Source organism: Carassius auratus, chromosome 22 (assembly GCF_003368295.1).
Source record: "Carassius auratus strain Wakin chromosome 22, ASM336829v1, whole genome shotgun sequence".
Taxonomy (NCBI): Eukaryota; Metazoa; Chordata; class Actinopteri; order Cypriniformes; family Cyprinidae; genus Carassius; species Carassius auratus.
In genome coordinates, this window is record NC_039264.1 from 2,952,728 (window position 1) to 2,976,999 (window position 24,272).

At 39.7% G+C, this 24,272-nt stretch overlaps 1 protein-coding gene across 1 annotated transcript in view; it reads right to left on the minus strand.

Annotated features, from left to right (window-relative positions):
* Positions 1 to 3,576: 3,576 nt before the first annotated feature.
* LOC113040748 (unconventional myosin-IXb-like) overlaps positions 3,577 to 24,272 on the minus strand; it is a 22,843-nt gene continuing 2,147 nt past the window's right edge. Inside the window, 40 exon segments of the mRNA XM_026199005.1 lie at positions 3,577 to 4,793; positions 5,114 to 5,241; positions 5,320 to 5,435; positions 6,125 to 6,172; positions 6,395 to 6,518; positions 6,595 to 6,726; positions 6,808 to 6,913; positions 6,992 to 7,120; positions 7,263 to 7,455; positions 7,544 to 7,617; positions 7,694 to 7,805; positions 7,894 to 7,935; positions 8,055 to 8,225; positions 8,408 to 8,515; positions 9,041 to 9,219; positions 9,308 to 9,414; positions 9,859 to 9,977; positions 10,932 to 10,995; positions 11,086 to 12,132; positions 12,230 to 12,387; positions 12,470 to 12,619; positions 12,710 to 12,829; positions 12,924 to 13,034; positions 13,151 to 13,231; positions 13,744 to 13,860; positions 15,091 to 15,130; positions 15,989 to 16,102; positions 16,834 to 16,926; positions 17,737 to 17,812; positions 18,068 to 18,263; positions 18,852 to 18,961; positions 18,964 to 18,992; positions 19,107 to 19,228; positions 19,329 to 19,435; positions 19,438 to 19,462; positions 19,548 to 19,664; positions 19,746 to 19,835; positions 20,682 to 20,811; positions 20,905 to 21,060; positions 22,997 to 23,110. Coding sequence (XP_026054790.1) covers positions 4,366 to 4,793; positions 5,114 to 5,241; positions 5,320 to 5,435; positions 6,125 to 6,172; positions 6,395 to 6,518; positions 6,595 to 6,726; positions 6,808 to 6,913; positions 6,992 to 7,120; positions 7,263 to 7,455; positions 7,544 to 7,617; positions 7,694 to 7,805; positions 7,894 to 7,935; positions 8,055 to 8,225; positions 8,408 to 8,515; positions 9,041 to 9,219; positions 9,308 to 9,414; positions 9,859 to 9,977; positions 10,932 to 10,995; positions 11,086 to 12,132; positions 12,230 to 12,387; positions 12,470 to 12,619; positions 12,710 to 12,829; positions 12,924 to 13,034; positions 13,151 to 13,231; positions 13,744 to 13,860; positions 15,091 to 15,130; positions 15,989 to 16,102; positions 16,834 to 16,926; positions 17,737 to 17,812; positions 18,068 to 18,263; positions 18,852 to 18,961; positions 18,964 to 18,992; positions 19,107 to 19,228; positions 19,329 to 19,435; positions 19,438 to 19,462; positions 19,548 to 19,664; positions 19,746 to 19,835; positions 20,682 to 20,811; positions 20,905 to 21,060; positions 22,997 to 23,110 — 5,683 coding nt within the window. The 3' untranslated portion in view covers positions 3,577 to 4,365.

Here is a 24,272-nt window from a genome sequence, read left to right on the forward strand (position 1 = left end):
TTTCTGAGTTCTGCATCAATCTGTGTTGTGTTTATTTATTTATTTTTTTTCTAAGGAAGACAACTGAGACTTTACTCTCCTTTGTAATAGATGTACTTATAAGCCAAGAACAATTTATTTTATATCTGTATTACTGCTTAATAATGACTATTAATTTTGGGACAGGGCTTTATAACGCGTGAACTGACTATTTACTAATGCTTAGCTAATGAGTGCAGTTATTATAAAGTGTTACCAATGCATTTAATAATCTTAACAAATTAGACATTATTTTCTAATTGATTTATCTTTGCTTTAATAGAACGAACATTACACAAATACGCAGCCGTTTTAATTCAAGTTCGAAGTCACGGTACAGGAACAAGTCTGGGCAGGACTCATCATCTCCTAATACCTTCTGGACTGATTCTGCACTTTATCTGAACAGGACTTTCTGGACGAACTTATAGTCAATGATGCACTGTTCCCCCAATCAATGTAAATATTGTACCATTAAGCTGGAGAGACACTGCTTTTCCTATTGTCTGTTTATAAATTAAATGCTGCATTACTCACCTTTTTTTTTTTATAAAACACAATAGGAAATCTATAATGACTTAGTTTTGTGTTCATTGATGTTGTGTCCTTATTCATTGAAAGGAGATGTTTAGGATTATGTAGATCAGGAAGAGCAAGAGAAGAATGTCGGTGGGTCCTCTCGAGTAAAGAGGAAGCTGCAAAGAATTATGGGTTAAGAATAAACAGGAAAATAACAGATCTGCAGCCAGTATAAACTGTATTGTAGGAAAATAATTAGTTTCATTTCTCCATTAAATCCAGAAAACTATAGGCACACATGGTCTTCGTGATCTTTGACAAGTGCTTGCAGTGTTCGGCCAATCATAATGCACTGGGTCAGTTGGCCAATCAGAGCAGACTTGTCAGAAGTAGGGGCTTTGTAGAAAATGAGAGGGGTCCCCCCCACCACCCCTCCAAGGGGTACAGTATTGTACAGTAATGTACAGTATTTTAAAAATGTTTTATGAACATTAAAGCATGTCAACATTTGCTCTTACACCAAATACACAAAATAATGATCTTAAAAAAAAAAACCAACAACATCATATGACCCCTTTAAACTTGCTTTGTCTAGACTCCGCCTATTAAGAGGCGGATACTTTCACTTTGCAGTCCCTGCATTTTTTTAAATGTGTCTCGTTCTTTAAAAATGAGATGCTCCTGTTGAATCTGTCAGAAACCCTCACACACAGCAGACTACAACATGTATCCACGGTAAGACTTTATCCATTTAAACTTCACCTCGAGTTAAATATATTACTCTATTTTTTATGTTTAGTGTAAAATGTGAGATTTGGAAGAGTTTTAGGTTTTTGACATTGAGTTCATGTGTCATTTAGACGATGTTTGAACTGTCAGATCTGATGGCACATTAAAGTTAAAGAGTTAGGGGAGGATGGAGCTGTGTGTTTAAAGGCCTTTCACACAGAGCTCAGTGTTCTCTGACCAGAACAAAGTAGCCGGAGTTTTCAAAACTAGTTTGAAAGTAAATCTCTCTGTCTATGAGACAATCGTTCCTACCATGCGATGTTGTTATATGAAGTAAGTCCGACTGTACAATACATGCTTATTTATCAGTTCACCACATTACACTGTTATGAAGGTATTCACTATATATAACATAACATTTTCGATAACAACAGAGCTTTTTTCAATCGAAATAGTGGAGGAGAATAGGGAAGGAAAAATGGCAAACTGTGTATTGTTTAGCTGCACTTGCGCGGTGTAAACCATTCAAATGAATAGGTTTCATCCTGCGTCCTGTGTGAAAGCCGTTTAATCTTAATGGATGCGAAGCTGCGCGTTAAATAAATAAAATAAAATAAAAAATGCCGTGTGCAAGCCGCCACGCGAAATAAGTTCGCGCGCACTCAAAGCGAACTTCTTCTTGCAACACCGCGCTGACGTCATGTTTTCCGCGCGCACCCAAACGAACTTACTGACGTGTCGAGTATAAATCGTGGTGTGGTCGTCAGAAAGACCATTCACAGTCATTGAAGTTTACTGTAGTAAATTCGGTTTGAAAATCTTAAGTTTTACTGCACGTTGAAAGCATTCAATATGCGTTGTTTTTCTCCCAGTTCATTTTTTCTTCCTGGTTTACAGGTTCTGTTTCATCTTTGTTCTGCCACTGTTAACAGATGCAGGTAAGAACGGAGCTCAGTCTGTAAACTGCCTGGGGTTTAGATTTGAATACACTAGTGGAAATTATTTTACATTGCATTTGTATATTACTTTTTTTTTACATTACAAACTATCAACAAAACAGTTTTGGCTAAAAGTTAAATATCACGTAACCAAGAATGACATTTTCTTTTCCTGTATTTACACCAGCACTCCTTTGTAATGAGCATCTGACTCTGTACAATGTCACCTCATTAATGCCACTCATTTATTATTTGGCTAATGACACAAATCCAGAAATAGTGTAATAATTACAATAATAAAATATTTTCATTGTCTATAATTTTTGAACCCCACTGTAATAGTCAATTAATAAAATTATGTAACTAAAATAAAAAGTTGTTTTCTAGTCTCTCTGCATCAGGTTGTTGAAGGTGTTGAAGGAGACTCTGTCACCCTGAAGTGCAGTGACAGAAACATTTTACTTGAAGAAAAACCGCTGACAGTCCACTGGAGACACAACGACATCAGAATTGTTTTTGATATTGTACATGGAAAAGTTTCTATAAAGGAGCAGGATCCAGCGTATAAGAACAGAGCAGATGTTGTACACGAGGAGCTTAAGGGCCATGTCTTTCTCAAACTCACCGATCTTCAGCTCTCTGATGAAGGAACGTATATCTGTTATGCCCCAGATTTGGGAATTTTTCACAGCACACAGCTGGTGGTCAAAGGTGTGTTATAATAACTCCTAATGTTATATATTTTAAGTTTCTGTGTGCTGTTAATCTAAAGTGTAGTTCTAAATAATCAAACATGATCTACAATATTGTGTGTTGTTTCATGCCAGATATTTTGCTCACTGCATAGTAATAGTTTTATTAGCATTTACATTTCTAATTTCATTTATTTATGTTTTGCTTTAACAGAACCAACATTACACAAATACGAAGCCATTTTAGTTCGAGTTCGAAGTCACGGTACAGGAACAAGGCTGAGCAGGACTCTGCAACTCCTAATACACTAATAATACACTTTATCTGAACAGGACTTTCTGGACGAACTTATTGTCAATGATGCACTGAGCACACTACAGCACTGTTCCCCCAATCAATGTAAATATTGTACCATTAAGCTGGAGAGACACTGCTTTTCCTATTGTCTGTTTATAAATTAAATGCTGCATTACTCACCTTTTTTTTTATAAAACACAATAGGAAATCTATAAGGACTTAGTTTTGTGTTCATTGATGTTGTGTCCTCATTCATTGAAAGCTGATGTTTAGGATTATGTAGATCAGGAAGAGCAAGAGAAGAATGTCGGTGGGTCCTCTCGAGTAAAGAGGAAGCTGCAAAGAATTATGGGTTAAGAAAAAACAGGAAAATAACAGATCTGCAGCCAGTATAAACTGTATTGTAGGAAAATAATTAGTTTCATTTCTCCATTAAATCCAGAAAACGATAGGCACACATGGTCTTCATGATGCAACCGTGATTTACATCATAGACATCCAGCCGGCATTCGTATGCATCCATAATTTTCATTCAACATTCAACAGCATTCATAACTCTTGACTTTAGTATTAAACACAATGGCTTGGCCACTAAACTGTATTTAGTCCTACACAAAGCTATTCTAAACAGACATCCACGCAGATCCAAAGTGTCATATCGTTCATCAAAATGGAAAACTGCATTCGGTTATGGCATTCTGGTCCGAGAGGAAAGTGGCTAGTGCTGCATCCGTCCCCCTTCTAGTCAAAACTTGTCCATTGAGTAATTACAGTAATTAAGGGAGGATCAGCAGCTTAAAAGTCAATTTAAGATGAACAAAGCATTGGGTGTACAAATAAATCAGTCCACAAAACTCCATCAAGGTATCACTCCTCATGGTTGAATTGGTCGGTTCCGGTTCAATAAAGACACAAAAGGTGCAAGACTGTTTTCTTGATGCTAAAAAAAAGTAAAAAAAATCAAGCATTAAGCATTGATGCATGTCAATGCAAATATGCAGCACAAATCAAGAGTCTTAAAAAAAGTTTCTTAAAATCCAATATATTATTAGTATGGAAAGTGCTAGGTGAGACGATTCTCTTAATCAGTCACTACAGCTGGAGCAAGCAGTCAGCACCCATGACGACAACCAATCGAGTTGTTCTTTCTAGAGCATATAGCTTTTGCACGTCAAACCTCGTCCTTCACGAAAGCAATGTCCGGGTCTGAGAAACGTCGGGAGGAGGACTGGAGCTCCTGTGTTTGGGAGGTGTCTGAGGTTGTAGGTGAGGCCGGGAAGAGGAGCTCTGTTCCAGCGCTGATGTAGAGAGACTGGATGCTGTCTTTGCGGCGGCCGGGTTGCTCTCGCCGCTGGATGAGGGTGAGGGACTGGGCTTTGCGGGGAGGGAGGGACTGTACAGCTGGGTGGCACAAGATTCCTGGGGGCAGCTTGACCGTTTTGGGGATGATAGGGTGGCGACGCTGGAGCTGAAGCCTAGGAGAAGACAGTGAAGTAAGAGAGCCGCTGTCAGCCCACATGCTGCCTCCGTGGGACAGGGTGACAGACTTCAGGGGAGGCCAAGCTGGTTTGGATAATCTTGGAATTACGATTATTTGTCCTACAATAGAGAGACAGAACCAATCAAGCCCCAAAGAAAAAGAAAGCCCAAAGCACAACCCATGCCACCAACAGTCATAAAAGACAGACAACATGCAGTGTCTTATTCCATCACCACAACCATGCACAAACACTTGGGTTAGATGAGATCACAACCTACTACAGAGCGGATGGCACCGCCACCCTCTTTAATGCGCCAGGATTATCCCGTCCAGACCTGCGCCACACACAACAAGGACAGGACCCACACATGGGTGACTACCGCAGAGGAAAAACAAAGGGCTGGTCCGAAACAAAGAGAGTCTGTACCTTAATACTGACCTTCCGTGTCCGAACAGACCGCTCGCTCTTCCAACAGGCTCTCAGAGCTGACAGACGTTTCCGAGTCCACGTTCTCCTGGTCAGAACCAGGCTGTTCTAGTTCTGGTAGCCTGCAGGCAAGGTCCTCTCTGGAACATAAACCAGAAAACGGCATTCAAGAGTGTGGTCCTGAGACTGCTTGTGAGATTTCTTCAACATTTACATACTTTTCCTGCTTGATGGACTTGATGCGCTCCATCAGGCTTCGCTCAGCTTCTGTATCTGAATCCAGGGGCTCATTCTCAGGTACGACGCAAAGGTCGGAAGACGGCTTCACCCGAACCTAGACCCCAAACAGATACAAACTTCAACTCAAGATAATGAGTTTGACAGATTCTAGCTTTTTACCCGTGTTGCCTCAACAAAAGGAAGATGGGACTACAGTCCTGAACATTTTCATTGGACTCAAGTCTGCCCCTATGTGGTTAGTCTATGAAGTTGTAAATCTTCAAGTGTGGCATAAAAAATGGTGGAGTGAAAAATACTAAAGATGTTTCAAAGGTGAGTCAAGTCAGAAAGAAGAGAGGAGGTCTACTGGGAAAGAATTTCCACCACTTGGATGGATGCTATATTTCATTGTGGAACAAAATACAGTTAAAGTCTGTAAGTTTCCATGGCATGAGTTTCAAAGGTTTGTAGAAGTCAAAAACAAAGATTACCAGTCAAACTTATCTTTCTGCATTATTGTCCGTTTTTATACAAAAAAGGTAGAATGCCCCTATTGTTTAATATTCAGCAATTTCTTTTGCGTAGCTTTGAAATTCATGCCATTCACTGCAATGGCCACCCAAAACCAGCACACAACTACACCGACATCCACCCGACACCCTTGTCTACAGATCTAAATAACACTTACACATGCAGTGGATTGAGTTAGTATTAATGAGGCATGACTTGTACACTGCATGCACACACTGGATGCATGGACATGCCAAACTACCGGGATTCACAACACCACAGGGACATACGTACCGCCACTTCTTTGTAAGGAGTGATAAATCTGAGAGGTAAATGCCAGCACTACAGAGACATAAAAACGAGAAGCAAAAAATTGTTGCGAAAATTACTCTCTGAAGGTGCCTTATGAAAGGTTGCGGACTGTTGGAGAAAGAGATTGTTTGGGAGGTAAAATATGGACAATTTTCACAGGCATCTGGAAACCAACCACTTTGAAATAATGGTACAACAATGCTAGAAGACTTTCTGATAAAGGACAGGTAAGTCAATGAGGGTCAGGTGTACCGTGTTTTGTCTTTTTAGCTTGAGCTGATTGACAGCCAGAGCCTCAGCGTATTCCAGCTGCTCGATCTCCTCCATTTTCTCATTGTATCTCCGGATTTGTTCGTTAATTAGCATCTCCACACAACTGAGGAAAGTAAAGGTTCAGTCTCGACACTTCATTCACTTTAAAAGAGCTTGCAGTGTGGACATGAAGTCCTTACGTGGTGGTTTTGGCGACGTCTTTCATGCTCATGAGTGGGTCGGCGCTGTCCGGACAACGGAGAATGCAGGGAGCAAAAACAATGGCTAGAGAGCTTGGCGTCATCCGATTGCTCTTCTCCTCCTTCGCAACCCTGCAATGCAACCAGATCGTTCACTTGACGGCTACATGGTTTTGCACTAACGGCATTCGTTCTGCATGTGCTCATCTGTACCTGACAAGATGGAAAACCAGTCTCTCCAAGGTGTTGAAGTTGGCTGGTGGAAGCTGTTCCAAAACTTTGTAAATGGCTTGCAATTGCTCTTGGTTCTCAGGCAGTTCTGTGAAAAACAACAAAAGAGTTACTGCATGTCCAAGTGCTACCAAAACGACAGGAGAATGGTGTTGTGGGGACCGACCTATTGCACGGAGGAAGTCGTTGTAGTACGTGAAGGTCATGAGAGGTTCAGGCAACTCCCTTAGCCACTGTTTGACAAGGCCAGTGACGGCATGGATGGGGTAATCCTCAAGACAAACATTCTCTGGGCCTACACAAACACTCAGTCATTACACAAGGTTATTTAACAAAGTTACCAAAGCGGGCAGGTTAAGCTACAAAAAAACTCAAAGAGACAGAGAGGCGTCTTCCCAATGTGCCATTGAGCTCTGGAAATATCCATGATGGCTCACCTGCTTCCAACAACTGGTGAAGCTCCTTCATGCGATTGGCTGCGCCAGATTTCCTGTAAATGCCCTCTGTGTACAGTCCGTTCATTTCCACGTGTTCCAGCATTATCTCCAGCACGACTGGCACAGGGGTCTTGTTGTTGACCAGGTGGGACACGCGCACACCGAAGTGTTGTGATCCAGGCTCATCATCACTCTAAACCCACAGCACACAAAGATCGACCAATTGAACAAGATTTCTAAACGACTGCTTCGCTAGAATCCTTAGAAGATTGGATGCTTACCTTCTGGGAGAAGAACGTAGAGCAGCCTATCACAATTTTACAAATGCACTTCTTATGGCAAACCATTTTGCAATCTGTAACAAAAATGAAATATCATACAGTGTTCTCAACCCGAACGAAGGCAAATTAACAGGAGACGCATCAACTTACAACTGCACATGTAGGCCTTCTCCATTCCCCAGATAAAGGAGGTGCACTGATCACAAGACTGCATGATGTTGACTTGGTAATGTGTAAACACATGGTCCAATGGATTCTCCAACTAAATCCAGACAAAATGTTTAGATTTCTTCACAATTCTCAAGGCAGAGTCAATATGCATCAATGGACTGTTGGACAGAGATACTCACGCTTTTGTCCTTCTTCCTTCTCGTCTTGCGACCTTTGGGTGGCTGAAACAGATTTTACCCAAGTTATGTCAAAAGGATTACATGCATTCAAGTTATCAATAACTGCCATTTTCATCAAATAATTAAGTCTACAGGGTAACAGGGCATGCATTAACTTTTACCTTGGCTGGATCGGCCTCTTCTTTTTTGATCTCCGCTCTGATGAAGCCATCCAGAACTGACTGGAAAAGATTGACCACCAGTGGAACCTCACCTTTCTGCTTTTCTCCTGCTAGGCTGATCACTTTTTTGTGGTAGCTATTCATCAAAGCCTTATACCCAATTTGTGGTTTCTGTTGTTGAAGAAGAATTTAATAACATGAACTCAAGTTTCTTTTAATGCCCACAATATAAACTTGACTTAGCAGACCAACAAATTCACGTTCCACCACAGCTGGATTGCAAACAGTTTATTTGGCCTATACAGTAGTGTTTGCGCTGTAATTTTAGGGAGTGCTGCATTAGATCTACTCACAGAGAATGAGTACATCCCCTTGATGTTTTCTCTAAACTGCATAGTGGCAGTAATGAAGATGTGCTCTGTTCCTGAAAGCTGCTTTCCCCGTGAGCGTAGATCGTTCACCTACACAGCATAAGAGAGAATGCAAGTCTGTCAAAAGTGCTTACATTATAGATTTAACACCTCTAAAGCCTCGTACACACCAGGACGATTATTGCGTACGCTTATCGCCAATGTTTTTCAACATCTCTTTTGTGTTCTTAGCCAAGCGATTTTCAATACTGATGTGCCGAGTGAAAGTGCAAATTCACTCCCTGACATAAAATGGTGCTTAAATGAAAAACAGAAATACCCCGGTACGCAAATCCTATTTGATCTGCAATTCCTCTCCATAACAACTTGATTTCTACATTCATCTTGCTTTAATGCATCTTCTTCGTAGTTAGGAATCAAGTGTACTGTTTTATGCTTGAGCGCCACCAAGTCAGTGTGCACACTCACATTGATGCCCTTTGTTTTGTCAAAGCGTTAAACGTGGCAATAATCGCACGCGATATTCATCCCGGTGTGATCATCACTATTGCATCAATTATGCATAGCCACACAATCAACTTCAAAAAGTTGAATATTTTTCTTCATTCTTCAGACCTGATTGCCCAGGAACTCATCAAGGTGGCGTAGCTCATTGGCATTGGTGATCACACGGTTCAGAGAGGAGTTACACTGCTCAGAGGCCCGAGTTGTTGAGTGACTGATCTTGATGCTGGGGGTCTGAGCAGGTCGACTCGCATGAAGCTTTGAATTATGCAAACGTGATGGAGAAATGGCTATTAAAAACAGGGGAAAAAAGAACAATAAATGGAGATAAAAGTATGATAATCAAAAATAATCACATGCTGTCTTTGCAGTATGTACCTTCTTTTTGTTCCAAAAAGGAAGCTAGGGTCAGGTCTCCATCTTCTGGGGTATGTGCTTCTTTATGTGGACGTTTCTTCAAGATCTTTCTGAAAAACCCTGTTGTCCTATTATAAAAAAAAATGCACCATTGTATAAAATTAGTTGAAGCACTGAGATTGCACACCTTCCCTCAAACTATGGAATTTCAGGAATCTTCCTTCTCTCATAGCAGACGTTTTGCATCTATATATGGGAGTCTGTAACCTATGCCAGGAGTCAGATATAAAGAGTATGCACTGCTGACGTAAGCCAGGGGCTGTATTTTCCCATGAGTCAGATTTCCTGTGTGACCACATTCTAGTACAGATAAGACCGTGCAATGGGGTTTAAAGTGTTGGATGAGCCAGTAAGCTCATCTTTTCAAGATAGACAGTCCTGCAGATAAGGACGGAAACATACTCTGTGCAAATATATGAAAGTACGTTTTAAAAAAAATGACCTTCTTCACATTCTTTTTTTTTTGGGCTAAGCAACAGTTAAATTGGTAACACCAGTAAGTTGGACTGTACCTCTCTGGGGTCGACGGCTGGACAGGTGATGTAACTTGCAGGCTGCGAGTGTCATTAACTTTTTCCGTTAATGTGCTGGCCTTCGATCTTTCAGGACCAACCTTAGAGCTGGACTGTATCTACAACAAAATGTATAAACACAGCAAATGTCTTAATTTTATGCAGTACAGTGTAAAGTAGCATAGCCGTTTCTGCTGTTTAGATAGCAATGGCGCAATGAGTAGCCTGTCAAGTTGACAAGGAGAAAAGTTCCTTCTTCCTGTGTAGATAACACTTTAAAGGAAGCTGAAGTGGGTCAGTTCCTCCCTTTACTTGACCCGAACTGAGTTATTAAAATGTACAATGATTTTTTTTTACTTGAAAAAGAATCAAGAATGGTTGGAAAGACAGAAGAAATAAGCCAGAGTGTGAAATTGTGTGTCACTGAATTTTTATATAACAGTTTTCAAGGCCACTGAGATTTCAAAATTCACAGTGAATGAAGTTTTAGCCAAACGGCCCAAGCTATAGTGTGATGGCATGACAATAACCAATTTTGCAAGCGTCTTTAAACTGTACATATATAGGATAACAAACAGACTAAAGGCCTTCACTCTGCTTTAGTATCATTTCTTTTTACTTAGCACAAGTTAAAAATATCTGCAATCACTGCCAGGATTCCAAGCGATTAAACCACCAGCAGCCCCCACACCACAGATCTCAGGACAGCATCAAAGTTTAAGCTGCAATACACCACCTCGAATGGACTGATGGGAGGCAAAGCAATAGTCCAGTACTCTGCATCCTCCATTTCAACACTTTTAATGGGCAAACATATACGTGCAAGTGCGAGCCTGCGTCGCCTGCGTCTTTGATGAGATTTGTCCTGAATCGGCCAGAGAAGCATGATCATGAAAACTCAAGCGACTTTTTAAATTATAATCCTAAATTACCAAATGTAATGAGAACAGCAGATTGTCAGGTTGCATGGCTGAAGTGGAACTGAACCAGTCAAACAAACTTCAAGAGACAAAAATCTACGTGTTCTTTCATGTTAACCATTGGGTTAACTAGTTAAATCAAGTCAACGTTACCTGTGATGAACCGTCCAAACCTATTTTGGACATGTCGTCTAGTGACATAGAGATCCCACGGTTCCTGGTTGGGAAAACCAGATAGAGGCTATTGTCAGAATCATACAAGGAGATGAAAAAAGATATACAAGAAGGAGAACACTAGAAACCATACTGGAGAGTATTGACGAGCCTGTCCTCCAGACTGCGGGGTCCTGCTATGAGGTTTTCTGGCTGAGTGCTGCTTCTTGTTGGTTCTTTTTTCCTGTTGGCTTCTTCTTTGGCAAGAGCAGGTTGAGCGGAAATGGACGGCTCAGTGTAGCCATTTCTTCCAAGCCCAGAAGTAGGGATATCTAAGGCTAAGGTGGAAGGTCGAACGGGGTCAGATGATACATCTTTGGCATCCCTCTTCGTCTTGTCTACTTTCCAAGCCACAAAGGTATACTGATCCAACTCTTTGCTATCGGACCGTTCCTTCAACTTGCCGTCTGCTTTTCCTGGACTCTCTGGAGTCTTGTCGTCTTTTCCAGCCGAAGCGGCTCGCTCAGTTTCTCTCTGGTTGTGCTCTAGGCCACGTTGTCTCCTAAGCTCCCGTTTCTCCTGGCATCTGGATGCTGGAGGTTTGGAGAGCGAAGGAGGTTCGTTTTGGCTTTGTCCGGTTGGGATTTCAAGAGACGTGGGTCTAGCATGTGTACCTTCCTCTCTGGGATGTGCAGAAGACCCATTTTCGTTTTGCTTCTGGTGTTCTTTAACCTCAGGGTGAGGACCTGCCTCAACTTGAGGAACCTTCTCGGAATGATTTTGGTCTTTGGAGACATCAACTTGGGCCCTGCCCTTACTTTCAATCTCTACATCCACAGGAGCCGTAGGGTGCTCCAGCACCAGTGTCTCCACATCGTCAGACTTCTTGCCTGGTGCCTTTGGTTGTTGTAGAGGTGTCTTCTCCTGCTGCTCTGCAGCCTTCCGCTCAGCCTCTAAAGCAAGACGAGCTGCCTCTTCCTCTAGCTCTTTCTGTCTTCTAGCTGCTTCCTCTTCCTCTCTGGCACGCCTGGCTGCCTCTTCTTCCTCTCGGATTCGTCTGGCTGCCTCCTCAGCCTCTTTAGCTCGCCTAGCAGCCTCTTCTGCCTCCTTGGCTCGTCGAGCTGCTTTCTCCTCCTCCTCTTTTCTTCTCTGAGCTTCCTCTTCCTCTCTTTTCCTCTTCTCTTCCTTTTGGGAGTAGTACCTATCAAGACCCAATCCAAAAGTTAAGCCAACAATGTGCATTTTGAAAGTAAATACATTTGCTTTCGATTTCTTGTTCATGTGTGTGAGGTCTATACCATTTGCGAGCCGAATGCCCTCTTGCAAGTGCCTGTATCTTCTTGACGGATGTTTGTGTTCTTCGATATTCTGCTCTCTGTTTGGAGCCCCGCCATGCTGACTGGATCAGAAGCGCCGCTTGGCAGAACTTGTGTTTGCGGTAGCTGTGCCATGAGCGCTGCATACAAAGTCAATCAAATCAAATACCGGACACAAAAATGCAAGAGTACAGCCCAAGCACAAAACCAATTTTGACATACCTGGATTAAGATGGCTGCCTCTCTCATTCTAATAAACTCCATCCTCTGCATTTTAGCCTTAAACCAGCGCTGCAAGAAAATGATTTTGCGCATGACGTCCTTGTGGAGGATGTCCTGAAGCTTTTGCCTTTCCAGCTCTTTGAGATACACCTGTAGAAAAGCAATATTACAAGACATAACAGCTAAAAAGACCAAACCTAGAAAAGTTGTCCATTAAACGGTTCCTAGGTAAATGCTGACCTTGGTTTTCCCAATCTGGTAGGTAGTGTGGTCAAAGCCAAGCCTGTGCAAAAGAGATGATATGTCCTCCAGGGACGTAGCGTTCTTTGGCAGCAACACACGAAACTGCTCCGTAAACTCCTATAATACAGTAAATGAGCTTTGTTTTTTTCCCGGAAAACCAAATTATACATTTACATAAACTTTTAGGGTTAGCGGTTCATCGGGTCATTACCTGAAAGGTGTATTTGGCTCCATAACCTGACCGTCTGATGCGCACTGTTTCCAACATGCCTGTGTACCTCAGCTGCTGCACAATGAGAGCTTCATCAAAGCACATTTCCTTCTGAACATGTGAAAGAAAAAACTAAATTAGATCTCATATCAAAGATTTTGCACAACAGAAACAGATTGATGAACTTAAAATCAAGATCAACTCGAACAATGAGGTTTCATTTGCACCTTCTCAGCATTAGAGCGCAGGCATCTGATGAAGAATGGTTCCGCCTTCCCCAGCGTTTCCAGAAGCTTACTAAGAGATGTCTACACGATAGAGAAAATCATAATGTTGAGTGGAAGACGAGTAGAAAACCACAAATGATGCCTTTGGGCCAATTAGACCACTGGCGTATAATATTCATAGCATTCCCTAATGCTAACATTTGAAATATTAGTGCTTAAAATAGAGTTTTAAACATTCCAAAACCTAGTGAGATTTCTGTTATTCCTTTCAGCCAACTTGCAATAAAGGCAGATACACAAACAGCTCTTCTCATGCAGAGCACATGGCACAATAAGTTTGATTTTAGCATGTCGCCAAGCTAACAGCATGTAACTCTAAATGTAAAAATGCACTGTAAACAAATACTGGCTAAAATAATATTTTTATATTTAGACTGAACTATTGTACCAATGTTAAGCACTAAGTGACACTTACTTGATGAAATACATGAAATTAGTGCTTATGATGCCTTACAATTCTTCCACGAGGTTCTGGAACATTGCATTTGTTTATGCTAATGCTAATCTAATAAAGCATTTTTTTTTTTTTTTACTTGAAACTGGGCACTGATGCTGGGAGGACGCTTCTTCTTGTGTAGATGAAGCAAAGACTTGGTGGTGCGGTCATGGAGGCCCACTACAAATTTCAGGGAACGAGAGTCCAACAGGTTCTGCCCAAACACACAAAAAACAGAAATTCAATCTCTCACACAAGGAGACTTTATTTTGCCACATGAATACCATGGATACATGACGACATGGAAAATCTCATTCCAGCCTAAGCTACAGCGGTAGAGCCATCAAAACATTTACCCAGCACCGCACATGTAACGGAAAGTCATAAACAATCGTGACTAAACTTTACACTTTTTACCAGTGGTGATGGAAATGTACCAGCTGTGCTGCAAATGCTAACAAGTTAAAGGTGCTGTAAGTGATTCTTTTGAATTGTTCAGATTAATACTTGTTTACATGTGTTTATGGTTGCAATCCTATATTTACAAACCAAGCTGAAGTTTTGTACTGAAACCTTAAACGGCCTACAGTTGAACAGTTTCTAAACAGTACACAATAATGGTTAATTACTATTAACTATCTTTAAGTTTTTATAAAGTTATAAAGTACAGATAGGATAATATACAGAGTAGGCCATGTTTTTTAGTTTGCATGCCAACATTTTTGCAACGGCAGGGTTGATTTGGATCTTCTAGTCCAACAATCTTGACCATGCAGATGTTTAAGAGGGGTCTGCAGAGGACTTGCTCGAAAACAATGTCTCCAAAGAAGTGTGTTTATGGCTGTGAGGGAAAGATAACCTCGTTCAGCCCCCATAAAACCCAGTGTTATGTGAAAAGTGGACACAGTTTCAAATGTGTTTGCATGTTCCCGTCGTTTTGGTTATGAAATTTTATAAACAAGCCCCAGTTCGACGATGGATTTGCACATCGTTTGATACTGAAAGATGGAGCAGTCCATGCAATAAAAGATCCCAGTCACTATTTAGAACCACAGCGTTAAGTATAAAAGCATCAAATTTCTGTGTTTTGTTGGCAAATCAGTGCGCAAGTGCTCGTAACTCTTTAGCTCCGCCCACAGCATGCCTCCAGGAGATTGACTGATTTTGGAGAGATTCGTAAAGCTGTATCTTTCTTTTATAAATCTGATAAAACTAAAGACTGTTTTGATATGTGAAGGATGAAAACTACTCCATAGGTACTCAAGGTTAAAGTAAGATTGGGCGAAACTGTGTGTTATGCCCCCCTTAACATAAGCTGACAACACCAATACCAGTGGAAGTGACAAAACCAGCGGAAACCACCTACAGCATCTTGAAAGTCAAACACTAAGACAGAATTCATTTAAATATGCATTTAGATCATTTCAGCAAACGAGAGCATTACCTTAGGAATGAGTTGCTTTGTCTTGGGGCTCTTGTTTTTCCTGTAGGGAAGGAGGAAGAGGAGGTTGGTTTGTTGAGTTAAGAAGCAATGTGATATTTCGTGTTAGTAGAGTGAGTCATGCATAGCTTGCACGACGTAATTGAACATATGCACTTAAGAAGCATTTTAAGAAAAAAGCACGAGATTTGTTTACGCAATGGTGTAGAAAAAGCCGGATCCACATTCGTTTAACATCCCTGTTGAAATCCAAGGATTCGCAGTGCTCTCTGGGGTTAAATCTAGAATGCATTCACCATAACAGAGATCATAGTTTTGGAGGAGATGAGAACAGGGCCCGTGATAGCGAGGAATGATGGACATTTTTATTGATACACAACTAATCTGCGGCATTCCTAATTTGGAGGACAAGTTAACGATTCAAGTCTATTCGATGGCTGTGGTCTACATAAGCCACGTTTCTGAAGCTTTCCACAGCTCATAAAACATTAGAGACTCGATGGGGGGGTCTAGTATAAGTTCATGCAGCATGTTAGCATGTGGCTACCATTCCGAGCTCGAGCGCTAATGAAGATCACACTGCTCTCGGCTCATAAACTATGCATAAAATGCATTCCTCTAACATACACCACTAGGGGGCCATCTAAAAATAATTGGCATACTTGTTAGATGGATGTTATTAGTGCAGGGTTAAGGACGGTTAAACAGTAAGTCACAAGGCAAGCCGACAAGTAACGGTGCATATTTGGGAAAGTTTGGGAGTAGGGAATGTTTCAGAACTAAGCTTAGCAAAGGGCCTCAAGCGTTGGCTTCGATGCCAACCGATGATGTCAAGGCATGAAGGGTCAGCAAGGTGGACCCATCCATTCTGAGCCAGAGGGGAGTCAGCGGTCAAACTCACTGGAGGACGTGGCGCGGGAACCGCAGGCGACCCCAGGACTGCAGCAGCTTACGTGGATCTTCCCCATCCAACTGCAAGTCCTTAATCGAATTGATGATTTGGACATGCATGTCCCTGATTCAGCCCGGTGAAAAGGTAGGGGGAGGAGACAGAAGGAGTGAAGGTGAGGTGAGTTGAACAGGGGAAGGGAAAGTACAGGAACCCAACACCAATGTTGTTAACCGACTTTCGTGAAAGGATACACCCTCCACCACAAAAAAAGGAATCACGTACAATGAACAAATGCAGGCAAGTGTGTTAAATTCGAAAAGACCCTTCATTTGGTGAACTATTCCTTTAAGCTTCAGTGGTGACTCCATGCTGTTTGGACCTGACGGGTTGTTAAAACGGGGGTAGGTACCCCCATCAGCAAAGATCTGGACTCATGCACTGGTTCACTTACCACTCGGATCAGAACAACAGGAGGTCAAACAGGTAGGATTGGCACTGGGGGCTGGGAATGCACTGCTAATAGTGCATCAAACCAACCAGGAAGTGAACTCGCTTCCCTTATAAAGGACGCTTTATGGTTTCCTTCCCACTTGGGAGTACTTACAGGTAATAAACCTCAAAAGGACCCAACTGGGATTTATGAGTGTATGCTGTGGATTTCTTTGAGCAAACCAGGTTAAATGCAAACCCTGGCTTGCCCTTTGATCACATAAAGAGAAAACAGCGCTAGCTTCTGGATTCTGCGAACATCTGAATGTAGTATTTGAGTTTGCTCAGAATACCAGAAACCCAGCCTTCCCAAGCCGCCAAGCTCTCCCCGTCTGACCTCAAATGTTCTGCTCAAGTCCACTTACTTCTTACTCTCATAACTAGCAAAGATGTCCTCAAAAGCCTCTAGAGGGCGCTCCTCTGAATGATCAAAGGAGAAATCAAGCATAGGAGCGTGGCTGTAGAAAATAAACACCACACACACAGTCACTCGGGGGCGAACGCCACCAGCAGGTGCTGATCTGTGACCAGCTTTATTGACTGTACGGGTTAAACTTTAGTCAAACTGATCAGAGGTCAGTAACTGAGGGGAAACCCTTGACAAACACCAGAGGAAACGCAGAGGGACATTGCAGGAACAAGTACATTTATTAACTTGATAATTCCCCACACAGTATCTCTCAGGAACATGTCCGGGGCCATATTTCAGCGCAAAATGAAATGAGAAAGTGAGAAATTACATTTTGCATAAAATTATACAGACCATAATACGTTGGCATTATGATAGTTAAGTGACAGCTAAGCACATCCCACCCAGTTTTTTCATTACTGAAACGTGAGGAAAAATATGATTTTAATTGCATTGCCTACAACTGATTCGCATAAAAGCAGTATCTGAATAAATGAAAATGTCTTTTTTTTTGTGCATTTGTATACTTTTCAAGAAAAGCTTTGAAGCTCTGTTTCATTTTCTCCATGCAAATATATTTTCCTATTTACTCCTTTGGATTTTGAGAAGAAATATGACCTGGACATGCTTTCATCACAGATTTGCTAGTTCCATAAATGGGACTTAGCGCATGAGATTACTGTGAGAATGGGCCTGCAATGTGCCTTTGTGGAGCGAGCATGGTCACATGATCACCTGCCACACAAAGGCAACGAAAGGACAGGAAGAGATCAAGTTCCTCACAATACTTCCCCTCTCTCTCCCTCTCTCTTCAGTATCAATCTCTTTTCTAGCCACAGCAGTCCGAGTCCAAACTTACCGGTACATCCTCTCAATGGGCAGGTTGGATCTCTGCAGCTCTCCTAGAGGAACTCTGGAGTTTGGTCTGACCACACCTGTCCATCCAAAACACACAAACACAGACAGCGTTGACGGCATGATTTCAACATCCCGGGCGCACCCCACCCAAAACATCTCGCAAACAATCTTACTCATTTATTTTCATAATCCCTTCTTAGTCTAATCATTCTGAAATCCTTGACCGTTTGCATCACCGGGCTAGCTTTCTCACGTGCAGGATATAAATAACACTGCCTTAGACCAAGTTTTGGGCTAATCTGGAGACTTGTGCATGATGCTGCATGGGTTACCCGCAGTCTTGGCCGCCCAGCGGCGTCCGGCCTCGTTGAAGGCGGCCAAAGCGCGGATGGAGGCGCGCAGGATTCCCCACCGGAACATCGCCACCGGGTCCATCCCGATCAGCTGCCGGACGTAAGCTCGGTCGCTGCTCCGCAAGAGAGCCACGATATCCGGACGCATGTGATCCGTGTTCTTCTCACGGAAATCCTGTTAATATGCAAAAGAGTCGTTGTACAAAACATTTGTTTTAAATGCATTTAATACAAATGTGTCATTTTTCATTTTTAAAGCAACATTTATTCATTTTTACTTATGCGTCATTTAAGGAATGTTGTAAACATCAATAACATTAATAACACACAAATAAATTAAATAAATATTAATGCATAAAATCTTAACATATATAATGAATAAGTTTTTATTATAAGTTTACGATGCAAATTTTACTGTCAATAACATTTTTTTTTTTAAATCAACAAAATTATTTGGCCTGACCTAACTAGCTAGCAAGCTAGCTAGCTAGATAACATATAAAATAAGTTATTTTTTATGACCTTAGAAATCGATACTTTATGTAACATTACAATCATTTTGTAAAGGTCAGCCTAAAGGTATTTGTATAATTTAGCATGGCCAAAAAAAAAAAAAAATTCTAATAAATCTAAAAATAATAATTATTCTAAAAAGAAAAAGAAAAAAACGAAATGTGTCGCATTTTATTAAAATAAAAGCACAAATTTTATTTATAATCAACAAAATAAATCAAGATTTCTCCTTTTCCTCAGTTGCTATTACCTTAATCTGGTATTTAACCTTCCCAGCAAAATGGAGGATAACGAAGGCTGGCTCCAACACTGGAGTCGCCACAAAGTAATTGTTCTGTTGGTGCTGCTGTTTGAACTTGCCAGCAAGGTTTTATCAGTGGCGTGAGGAAAGCTACAAGGAAACAAATGATGTACAAGCACAAAACATTGGTGCTAATCTTTAAAAAAACAATAATAAAGAGTTCAGAGAGCAATGAGATGAGTCAGATGAGCGGTCTGCTCTTACTTGCTCTCCTCATCCAGTAAGTAGAGGAGTCCAGTGGGCTTCTTGCTGATGAGGTGAATACAGCCGAAGTTATCGGTGTAGTCGATGTTGTGCCAGGTGATGCCCTCGGCCTGATACTCCTCCTGCAGGTGCACCAAACACACATCGTGATCAAATCGCCACTAAAAACAAGAGTTCATACACCCTTCTGGAGGTTTCGCCCATGCAAACCAGTCCACTAACCTGTTCAAGTTTAAAGATGTGCTGGTTGAAGTAATACTGGAGCTGCTCGTTGGCGTAGTTGATGCAGAACTGCTCAAAGCTGTTGGTGTTGAAGTCTTCGAAGCCAAGATATCAAGCACGCCGATAGATAAACACTGAAATGATGGAGAAACCACATGATTAGGGGACCTTGAACATCGTTAACGCAGATTCTGATCGTTGTGGTTTCATCAGTCGTACCGAAACGGACTCCTCCATGTCTCTCTTGTTAAGCAGCGCGTGATTGATGCGCAGGACGATCCAGTCGAACAGGGCGCTGTACAGAGACTTGGCCATAGAGTCTCGAGCGGTGATCGCCTGCACAAACGACACTCGTTCAGCTACAAGACACCTGGACGCTTGGCTAAAAGTAGCGTATGAAAGGGACGAGTAACGCACCTCGCTGTGGCTGTAGGGCAGAATCAGCTTGTCGTTTACGGTCACCGTTTTCCTCTTGGTAAGAGCCTCCACCAACAGCTGCTCCTTAACCTGGACAACAAACATCAACGTGACACTCGAAATATCCAACAAACTACAGCAGGAAAACCATGCGCAAAATCAAGATATGATGTGATCAACTCAAGACAAAAATGAAGGAAAATCTGTTTTTGCCCATTCAGTAGGCCAACACAATAATAAAAGTATAAATACTCCTATTCAAAATGTTCAAAAATATATTTATTTTACTTAATTTTTTACCAAACAAACAATAACACAATTTTTATAAATACATAAATCTATATCAGTAAATAAAATGAAAGAATAGTAAAACAACAACAATATAAAAAACTATATATATAATGATAATATTTATTCTTCTTAAATGATTAATATTTTATATAATTATTTTATTATTTATATTATTACATAAAAAAACACATTTATGTTATAGAATTATTGATAATAATAAAATAATATTAATAATAGTATTGTAATGTGAAATAAAAAATAAGATTTAATAATAATAAAAATAAACCATAAACAACAACAATAAAAACAGTAATATTCAAAATAAAAAAGAAACAGTTAAAATAAAGGAGGGGGGAGGGTCGTCATTTAAATTAATACTAAAATTATTTAAATATATATTTTTATAAAAATTTTATATTTTTATAAAATTATTTAAATATATATTTTTATACAAATTTTATATTTTTATTTAATTTACATTATAAAATATAATCAATAAAGAAAAATACTACTGGAGTAACTAAAAAATATATATTTTAAATAAAGCATTTAATAATTATAGAAATTAAAATGATAATATAGTAATAATTATAACAACAACAACAATAATAAATACAGATATTCAACTTTTATTTTGGCATGTACCTTTAGCAGATCTGAGAGTGTGGAAAGCACCTCCGGCGGCCCCACATCCAGACCCTCCTCTCGGCCGGACGACTTCTGACTGTACGTCACGTTACCCAGATACAAGATGGCCGACAGAACGGAGAATATCCTACGAGGAACGCAACGGACAACATAACGTCTCAGATACTTGATTTCCTTCTCCTTGCAGTCAGAAGACATTTGTGGTAAGGGTTTGACTCACTGTCTCTTGGTGGCCGGCAGGAAGCCCACCATCTCCATCGCCTGCTGCAGTCGCTCGAAGTCATGCCGAAGATCGTCCGCATCTTCTATCGTAAAGTTTTGCTGCAAACGAAAACAGAAAATCGTTGCAATATCAATGCAGTTTTTGATGCAAAAGCTATTTTAGTATGCAGTAAACACTAGGGATGCACCAAAATGATTATTCAGTAAACGAAAATTTGGGATGCATATATATATATATATATATATATATATATATATATATATATATATATATATATATATATATATGTATATATATATATGTATATATATATATATATATATATATATATGTATATATATATATGTATATATATATATATATATATATATATATGTATATATATATATATATATATATATATATGTATGTATATATATATATATATATATATATATATATATATGTATATATATATATAATGTGTATATGAGCCGTTCACCTGTTTTGAGGTAGAAGTATCTTCTGGCTGCAGGAGTCTGAATTCGCGTCGCTCCTCCTCCGACGACCCCACCAGCAGATAATAAAACACGTGATAGTTTTCTGAGCGAGGAGTAAAAAACAATGATTTATTGAGCTGGAAAGACAGTTTTTCGACAAGTCACATGTTCCTCATGGTTTAAAGTAAACAACTAGGGATGCACGATATTGGATTTTGGCCGATATTCGATATGCCGATATTTTCAAAATAATTTTGGCCGATGCCCGATACCGATATAGTATATATACAAATTTTTCGCCTGATATTATTTAAAACTATAATTTTACTGAAGAGAAATCCATGTATCTCTTCTGTACTGATTCTACCATAAATGTATTATTTTACAAATGTAGACAGACATTCACACGCTGAAAAACAGGTCTTGGTGCTGCTCAGGATGGACGGCTCTTAAGATGTGTAATCATATTTTTAGTGTTGAAAAGACTGTTGTTTTACGCCTCCTCGCATCACTTGTGCTTTACAAATATTGCAAATAGCAACTTTGTTATCTGTTTGACAGATCTCAAAATGCCTCCACACACCTGACATGTTGTAAGTTAAGTTTTTTGCGCTCAAGCTACGGTTAATGGTCGTTGCGCGTGCACACGCCCCCCTATCGGTTTGGCTCATCGGCAAAAATATTTATATCGGCCGATGCCGATGATGGTCATTTTTAAGCTTTTATCGGCTGATACCGATGTTGTGTGCCGATATTATCGTGCATCCCTATAAACAACAGTCGAGCTAACGCTTTGAGAAACTTGTTAGACTTTAGGCTTGGGTAGACTTTAAGTTGTTAATATAAGGCAGGTAATTACACTTGATTTCATTTGATTAACTATTCAAACGAATCAATTAATTCATAAATCAGAGCTCTATTTATTTATGCTTTTTAAAACTAAAATAAAACCCCTAACCACCCAAAACAAATTCCCACACACACACATATATGTATATATATTTCACATATATGTGTGTATAGGCCACTTTTGGATCAAATCATTAACATAATCCATCTGACTAATTTAGCCGATTCATTAATGATGGTATTACTTAATTATGCTGATTTAAATTTTTTCGTTTTTTCATTAAACCAAAAATTTATTTCATTCATTCATTCAAACGTATTTATATATTCTCTTTTTTCTCTAGTTTCTGTACCGAATCATTTTGCATGAATCATCTGACATGAATCAGTTCGTTCGTAAGTGATGGTCCCTATTCGATTTCTGCTCACTAACATAAAAATATTCAGTCTAATACAGTCTTTTTTTTTTATGCATTTAAAACTACGTAGATACTAAATTTATTTAGTTGCCACGTTAAATTCGAAGATGATGATATCTTGTCTTTGAACCAATTAATTTACAAGAGTTGTTTCCCCGATCTGAGTCATTTGAATGAATCGGTTTCACTAGGGTAAATCCCGAAAGCACATGGCTGCCTCATCTAATGAACCAAGCTATTTTAGAGTGCGTTTCACACTATTGAGTCTCTATTTCTAGGCTGTGTTTTCAGGTTTTGCAGGCTGCTGGTGATCTGATCCGAAGCTGGTAATGATGAGTGAACTGTGACGGCTGTGAGAGCGATGGCCGACAGATACGCTGGGAAACATCTACCTCTCGTTCTTCTCTCGGACACCAAGACCGGGACTTCTCCAGCAGATACTTCTCAACCACAGCCCTGAAACACAACCACAAACACCACAAACCTCAGCTGCGCACACATGTCCTGAACAAAACCCTCTTTCCCATCATTCCCCATCACACACTTAAGAAAACAACTACAACAAAACAAATCAACCAGATCTGGGATGGATCCCAATATCATAAACTTTCTGATCCCTTTACATACATCGTAATATAAACAACATTGCATTCCATGAAACATGCTTTTTTACGACAATTAAATGCATACTGAGAAACTGTGATCGTCTTTTATAATGCGTATTAATTTACTTTATGTTTTTCCCTAAAAATGCTACACTTCATTTTTATTCATGTATTTAGATATTAAAAGTGTGATGGATTATAACACTACATGCATTAATTAAATTATTGCATTAATGCTGATTTGAAACATTAATCTCCACTGTGTTTATTATTTGTTTCTGATTGATGTATTTCTACACTAGAGTTGTGTGTGTGTTATCAGGAGTCAGTGTTTGACTTGATGAGCCTCGTTCAGTGATTTAAGCTGAACTCTCTCGGGCCGGGGGACAATAGAGAGACTCAGAGCGTCCCGCCGCTTTATTGACTCTCGCGCCTCCATCACACACTCATGACCTTTGTTCACAAGCACAAAGCATTGTGGGTAAATGACACACCAGGGTTTGGTCGGGAAATGTCCAGGTTTCATACAGTGCAAACAGATGTTTAGGAATTTGGTATTTCTTGAAAGAAAATGTATGTTTATTTCATATAAATATTCACTATAATGCAGTTTTTTTATATTCCAGTTATCTATTCAGTTGATTTTATTTTCATATGAAATGTTTTTTTTTTTTTACTTTATGTATTTATAAAATAAAATTATTCAGACATTACATTTATTTACATATTAACATTTATTCATGCAATTTATTTAAATATAACATTTATGAACTGGCATTGTCATTTATTCACACAAAAATATAAACTTATTTAAAAATTGATTTTTTTTACAGAAGTAATTACTTTTGGCGACTAAATCAAGTTTTTTTTCTTAATTTATTAATTTATATATTATATTAATCATTTACCCCTATTTATATATAAAATGTATCCGTTAATCTTTAGATTTCATTCATTACATTATTAAATAACTTATTTATTATTTAAAATTGATTCATTTAGATATGACTTTT